This window comes from Mercenaria mercenaria, unplaced genomic scaffold (genome assembly GCF_021730395.1).
Source record: "Mercenaria mercenaria strain notata unplaced genomic scaffold, MADL_Memer_1 contig_2024, whole genome shotgun sequence".
In the NCBI taxonomy this organism is placed as follows: domain Eukaryota; kingdom Metazoa; phylum Mollusca; class Bivalvia; order Venerida; family Veneridae; genus Mercenaria; species Mercenaria mercenaria.
Window position 1 is genome coordinate 31,253 of NW_026460054.1, and position 7,971 is coordinate 39,223.

General features: G+C 33.3%; 1 protein-coding gene across 1 annotated transcript in view; it reads right to left on the minus strand.

The window, feature by feature from the left end:
- The window catches only part of LOC128552088 (heat shock 70 kDa protein 12B-like), a 29,052-nt gene extending 21,416 nt beyond the window's left edge, over positions 1 to 7,636 (minus strand). The window contains exons 1-2 of the mRNA XM_053533095.1: positions 7,601 to 7,636; positions 6,205 to 6,513 (exon numbers count right to left, since the gene is read on the minus strand). Coding sequence (XP_053389070.1) covers positions 6,205 to 6,513; positions 7,601 to 7,636 — 345 coding nt within the window. The remainder of the gene's footprint in view (positions 1 to 6,204; positions 6,514 to 7,600) is intronic.
- Between the last annotated feature and the right edge of the window lie 335 nt (positions 7,637 to 7,971).

Sequence of the window (7,971 nt, forward strand, 5' to 3'; positions counted from 1 at the left end):
TAGAAAATCCCTGTTAAAGTTTTGCGTGCAAGTACATACAGCTAATACTAAAAAGCATATAGATTTGAAACTTAGTTTTACTTTATCTAGATCAATTACCAACCTCACTGGGTCAAGTCCCATAACTCTGACATGTATTTTGGGCAAATTATGCCCCCTGTTGGACTTAGAAAATTCTGGATAAAGTTTACATGCAAGTTACTATCTCCAAAACTAATGCAGATATTGAATTGACACTTCACATTTGCCTTCGGGGTTATAAAACTAGTTGATAGCTGCAAGTCCCATAACTCTGATATGCATTTTGGTCAAATTATGTCCCCTTTTGAACTTAAAACTCTTTTGATATTTAACCTCTTTGGGTAATATTTTCCTGCTTCTGGACAATATTTCGAATAGTCGAGCTTGGCTGTCTTACGGACAGCTCTTGTTTAATAGTGGAATACTTTCATTTTGACAAGAATTCTCCTTCTTTTAACATTTTAACAATTTTCCAGGTTTGACGCGGAGTCGAAATATTCATATCATATAAAGAGAATTCTGAGTTATTATAAAAAGTTTCTTTAACATTTTTCATCATATTATTTACTGCTGTTTTTCTTCACTATTAAGAGCCTCGCGAAATATTTCTGTCTTGTACTCCTCCGGATATTACTGTTGTACCAAGGTTTATCTTTTTGCCTTACTAACGCATAAGATGTTTGAATACACTATTTTGCAAGACCCATAAATTTATTTGTGAAATAAGAACAAGACTCGTCTACATTACTATCATGTATTAACGTTCAGTCTGTATTTCTGATTGAAGTATTAAGTTTAACAAAGTCAGCTTTTTAATAATTCCAGACACTTCTTTTCAAGAGTTTGTTTTGATCAAAGTCATCTTTGAGGTAAACATAGGTTCCGAAATGGCCAGTAACTTCAAAGTTTCAAAAGTACACGAGTCAAAAACATGTATATTGTTAGTTAAGGCTATTTTAACTAGTAAAGTTTGAGAATACTGCGTAATTTGTCAGTGTACTAATAATATATAATAACAGTGCATATCTAAAATTATGATTATTTGTATTTCATTGATCTTCATTTATATCTCAAATAATTATTACCTATTGCTTTAACTCTAATGCCATTTTTAGACAACTGTTCAGTTTATCCCCAAAATCGACGTAATAATGAGGTGGTCTATTTATTGAACATAATAAATAAGATTGTTCTTATCTCTAATTTCCTCCCAAACTAGTTTTGGAAGTATACATTCTAAGCTACGTAATCTTTTAGGCCATAAAATGCGGATATATAAACTAGAAAGCCCCTTGAATGACAAACATTATTCTTCCTGAACATAAATTCAAAACCTGATAACTAGATCTATATCTTGTATGTTTGAATCCAGTTTAGTTTCAGTGAAGCAAAGGTTTTTTGTGATGAAGTCAAATTAATTTCGTCTACTCCGAATAAGCACTCTCCCCTAAAAGAAAAAACTATCATATAGAGAGCACCCAAACCTTGGTTCAATAAAATACTGCAACATCTAAAGCAACAAGTTAGAAAGGCGTTATGGTAAAACAGATCAGTCTGAGTCGTATAAAAAAGTAAGAAATTAATACAATTTTGAAATCAAACATCAAAAGAGAAACACACTAAGTGAAAAGATAGAGAACGCTAAAGGTGATTTTAAGACTGTATGGATTGGTATCTGAGCTAACTGGTACCAAATCTGAAAACCCACTGCCTTAAGGAGAGTCTAATAATTCATTGGCTGAAAAATTTGGTGACTTTTTCATGGCAAAAATCTCAAAAATACGTCAATCCCTAAGAGAATACTTAATAACTTTAAACCTCAAGTAAAGGATAAACAAATTTAAACAGTCAATGATCTAAGTGGTATGGAAAAAAAATGGGAAGTCACTGCCCTTAATGCGATTGACTTAAGTGCAGCATTTGACACTGTCGACTACGACATTCTTCTAGATGTCCTAAAAGCACAATATGGCGTCTGTGATACAGCTATTCAACGGGTAGACTCATATTTAAGGCCTCGTACTTGTAAGATTAATATCAACAATGTATATTCATCAGACCGCCATCTTGAATGCAGTGTGCCCCAGGGCAGTTGCCTTGGTCCTTGGCTTTTCCTATGCTGGAACTCTTTTTGATGTCATTCCAAAATCCATACCAGTCTACAGTTTTGCTGATGATCATATAGCAAATTAAAGCTTTCGTCATACATCTGTTTCCGTAGAATCACAAGCGATCGGAAACCTTGAAAGGTGCGCAGTTATAATCAATGACTGGATGAATAGAAACAAACAGAAAATGAACACTTCCAAAACTGAATTTATTATGTTTGGCAGCAGACCTCAATTGAACAAATGTTTTACAAATCCCATTAACATTGCTGGTGATGATGTCAAACGTGAAAGCACAATTAGATATCTCGGTGCATTTCTTGACGAAACCTTGAACTTTAAAGATAATGTAAATCGCAAATGTCATACAGCCATGTTGAATAACCTACGAATTTAGAACATCCGAAAATACTTAACAAAAGCAGCCACTGAAATTTTAGTTTTGTCTCTAGTTATTTCACATCTGGATTATTGCAATGTCATACTGTATAGTGTATGTATAGCTAACTGTGAAGTACGTAAGATGCAAAGTAATTAAAACATGTGCGCAAAACTTGTCCTTAACAGGAGGACATTTGACAGTTCTAAACAAGCATTGTACCACTTACAAGATATTCTCTTTCATATATAGCTGTCACACTGGCAGGGCACCTCTGTACTTAACAGAATTGCTTACAGAGTATATTCATAGTAGACAAGGTTTGAGATTGAAAATTCTGAATGTTGTTATGTTGTTCCACACAACAAGTGCAAATCATTCAATGATAGAAGTTTCTTCTGTACTACTCTTCCAAAACTTTGGAATGAACTGCCGTTAGGACTATGCAAAAGTAAATCACTGGACACATTAAAAAAATCTTAAGACACTGTATTTGTGAGATTTCTCGGCATTGTTTTAAATTTTTGTTAACTGTTTATCATGCGAAAACAGCAGGTGATAGTTCTTAAATTTTTGTAAAAGGTTTTACATTTCAACATTTATATCTCCAAGGTTTGTTTAATAAACGCATTTGTTGGTAAGGCTTTCTGGTTAGGGAAATGTGTAGTATTTCTTTCTTTAAAAGTATATAATGGCACCTTTACCCGGGGGCTTTGAACCTCTGTATGCAGCTCGTCTGGGCGCACCAAATGCTTTAAGCACTGGTATTGGCAATAGGGGTAAAATGACCCCAAGGGGAGGGATGCGATCAGGACTGTTCATTACAATAAGGCTGTTATTATTATCATTGTCAGTATTAATATTGTTATAATAACTATTATTATCATTATTATGTACAACGCCATTGAATATATCATTGTATAAAAAAGGCGTTTAATCAAATTTTTCAGTTCTAGTTCTAGTTTTTTTTATATTTTGATGGAATATTGAAAGGCAATGTTCTTTACTAAAAAGAGGAACCGGATTACTTTCAACATCGCCAGACATATTCATCATGTACACAATACATATAGTTTATATTCAAGAGATCATCATGATTTTTATGTAACTAACATGAGCGATTCTGTTTGATGAATTTTGTATGTGGCCTATAAGTAATATTATACTTGTTACAAATTTGGAATTCATATATGCTCGATATTTCATTCCGAAAAAAGATAGACGGCATAAAGAAAAAAGAAGCACACACATTCTTAAAACAGAACTAACTGGGTTAACATTATATATTTAGTTTGCAATGGTCAACAGCTGACGATTATTAAATGACCCCCACCGATGCCCACCATGACATCAGGTCATTATCATGAGGGTATAAATATATCGTAAGCAAGAACAAAGCGAGTAAAAAAATGGGATCAGTATGTCATCAGTATTGAAAACGAAGCGAGGCGGCGGCAATAAAAAAACAGTGTATCAAGACTGTGGTAAGAAAACATAAAAAAGAAATAAAACAATTAACTACATAGCTGTAACATTACAACAGATATTCTAATATATCTTGATTCATGATTTTATAACCATATAACTATCATTTTGCAAAAGAAAAAAAAAAACGCACTCAGAATAACATTATGACGTCAGCAATTATAAACAATGAAACAGATTTTTGGATTGGTTATTGGTTATTCGGTTGACTAAATTTAATACTTCACGCAAACATTTTATATATATATGTGAATTTGCAAAAATGATATGAAACGACAATAGGAATGTTCTATCATACACTCAAAATATTGTCAAAAAATATTGTCAAATATATATGTCGGCCTTTTTAAGATTAAATAATCATTGCGTGTTAGTGTTATGAATTAAATAACTTTAGATGTGAATATATTTATGTCCGATTAATATATTATTATTTTTGATGTTAACTTCAAATCAGATTTTCCCTACAAAAGTCATTCACCTGTTAGTAAGGATTTCCTATAATTAAACTTTAGGGGTGCATAATTTTGTGAGCCTTTTAGATGGTGAATTTAACAATAACTCATCTATTAACGATGAAGTCACTTTTGTACGTGGTTATTTCAATATCGGCCTCCTTCGCATAATTCAGGATTTCGCTCTCTTTGTTCTAGTTCGTATCTCCCGTGCCCTCTTCTACGCCAGAAATGCCTAGCAGACCATACTGTTCAAGTTAATCACTGGCATAATTGGCCGTTTTCACACAATTACGCAATTGATTTACCTTCTCTCATAGTTGCGATACCTCTTCGCGTAATTCTTTAGTTCTGGCTTCTACTATATGCTCAAATTCAGCTTTTAGATCGTGTATTAGTTCAATTTTGAGCCTGGCTACAACCTCCCCTAAATCTTGTGTAGAACACAACAAGCTTCACTCTCTGACTCGAACTCGGTTGGGTTTGAGTTTTGTTTTTGTGCCTCTTTAAGAATAGAATATAAGGCTGATTTAAAGAGGATTCGTACCGCTTTTGTTTTGATTTACCTTTTTCCGGGAATCTGGTTATATTATACAAGTATTATATCCGGGTGAATAAGCAGATATCGATCCTATATTGATCCGTGTTACAGTTTTTACGGTTTGTGGATGGAGTTGGCGCGAATCTATTTTCTATCTTTGTATTCTCTCAAAATACACCTACCAATCAAGAATCCAGTTTTAATCACACCTGTATATGATATATGTCACTTTAAGTCCATAATCAAAGTATTTGCCCTCAAGTAAAAAGCTCTGTCCATTTAAAATCACATACATGTATTTTCAAATACACAAAAAGCGCCATTACTTTTTGGTTACCGGAAGTAGTCATCCTTTAGTGTCTTGTAGCGGTTATAAATGTCTTCATATACTTGGATCGAATGCTTTATTTATGGTTCTTTGGGATCATGGAGTCCATTCAATATCTTCGAAATAGATCTGCGCTTAACAGATATTCAGAAAAAAATAAACAACGCCTATTTGTAGAAAAAAAGGGTTGTATTACATGAAAACTGAACTGAATATATATATATATATATATATATATATATATATATATATATATATCACTGGTTTTGATCTAGTAGAACGGCTTTTACGCTTGATCTGATTTGTATTCTACAAAGTAACATTTCTAGGAAAATCGAACTAGAAGGTAGCGATAATAGCGAACTTTATATAAGGCCATGAGTCATCATCTGTCTATTAATTTGTCATTAATTTCAACAACCTGCCATCTCTCCATTTTTCATATGCTTCCTTTTGTAAGTATCTTGGCAGGACATTGCAGTGTGTAACATTACATTAAATTCCGTAACAATCCTTGTTCTAGATGTTGTTGAGCTCATTTAGATCCAGTAAGACTTTCTATTGCTTTAATATTTTTGGTCATAAGTGTATCAAAACTCGATCTTAAAGAATAACAATGGTTACTTTCTAATGGGTAAAGAAAAACATTAGTTTGAATCGTAACATTTTTTTTTTGGAAGTAACTGAATATTTTTTTGCCATTCGCTGGAAATTCAAAACGTATTACTACCTAAATAACACAAGCGTAAGAGTTCGTACTCTGATCAGGGGCGCCATGATCACGTCTGGTAAACAACAGAGATAATACTAATATTGATAATGTGATGATATTGAGCTTACTTCATGGAAATAACTTTCACTGGTTGCAGAACAGGCGTTATACATACCTTTTCAATACAGAATTTCATTTTGAAGTTTCTGAAGAAGTACCAATCACGATGTTCGTTTTCTGCAGCCAGCTCGTAATATTTGTCCTCTGCTTCATAGCCGAAACTATGGAACCGTTTCCTAGCATCAAATAACACAGCAGTTGGGGCCTTTATAGAACATGAATGAGTTGGCCCGGTAAAGCAGCTCATGCGAATGTTTAATGGATGATTTTTGCTATCATAACTGAAGGAAAATGCGTACCCGCTGTAAGTCGTTCCAAAGTGAATGGCCGCTACCAAAATCTTTCCTCCGTTTGATTTATAGTACTGTAAGAGGAAAAATGAATTTTAGTTCTTATCTTGGATAAAGTAACATCTTGCCATATATACCATGAGGTTGTTTAGTGAGGACTTTTCGTGAATATGTTACGGTCGTAATGTATACCGGTAAACTTTATAACCCGTAAATGACTTTCAAACTTAGTTTGTATAAAACAAATTTACTTTCACAATTTTCAATGTTATTGCACGGCGCATCAGCGCCGGGCCTCTTGTGTTGGGGATATTGTTTGACAATGGTGTAGAAATTGAGAAATTGATCCTTTCGATTTATCTACCTACCACTTTAACCGAAGCTGTTGTGAAAACTTTTCTCTTTGTTAATACCTTTCTATTACATCACATCTTATTGAACCTGCATTCTAGTATCATAGTATAGTACTGAAAATTAGCAGTAATTTTCGCTAAAGTAAATTTTTCTTTGTCGGAACCAAGATCAAAAGAAATCCTTCGGAACAACACGGTATTGTCTAATAATAGTACGAACTTTCAAAATACTGCATTATTCACGGAATAGTTACTTCCCATGTTAACCTGTAATGTTTGGTTATAAATTAGTTACTATTAACGTGTAGTCACAACAAAATAGTATTCTTGAAGTATCGGTGGCCCTAAAATGTATTTATTGTGCAATGATACCTGACTTCATTGCCGAACACACAATGGTTATTCGTAAGTATTTTAATGTTTCCAATGCAATCATGGAATCCCGATGCGGCATGTTTTTTGCTATTTGCGTTTTGCCTTACATGTCAGTATTGTGAATCTTGGACGTTTCGATCCCAAGACATTTCGAACCCAAGACATTTCAACCCCAAAATTTAATTTTCTTGGACAATTCGACCCCAAAGACATTTCGACCCCTCAAAAATAGTTGTCTCCATCAACAATTTCTAAAAGGACATTGACCATACTCTTTCAAATTATGGGCACAGCGTCAAAATTGGACTTTTTCTACAAACCATAAGGCTTAGAGCTTAAATCGCTCTTGATTGCCGTGCAATCTCTTTTGCTGCATTTGCAGTAAATTTTTTACTTGTTAACTTTGTGTTTTGTTAAAACTAAGCTTATTCACCTGATCGCAACTAAATTCTCGTTTCATGCGAGACATCATCCAACTAGCAATTATAACATGGGCCAGCATAGATAATATGAAGTAATTCTGTGCAGGAAGAGAACTTTTGTTTAGTTAAATAAATTTTATTTGATGAATGAAAACGAACATGCTTGATTCATGTTTAGAGAAGACTGTACTCTTATATAATAGACAAAAGGTAGGTAAGGCTAGTGACATTGATATTACCATTAAAATTTATATACAATATGGACAAAAATGGCAAAATGATTTCTATAAAAAATAAAAAAATAAATAAAAACTCAAATAAAGACTCATATGTTTACATTTTATAATCCTTTGTAAACAGGGTATAAAAAGAAAGTCTCTAT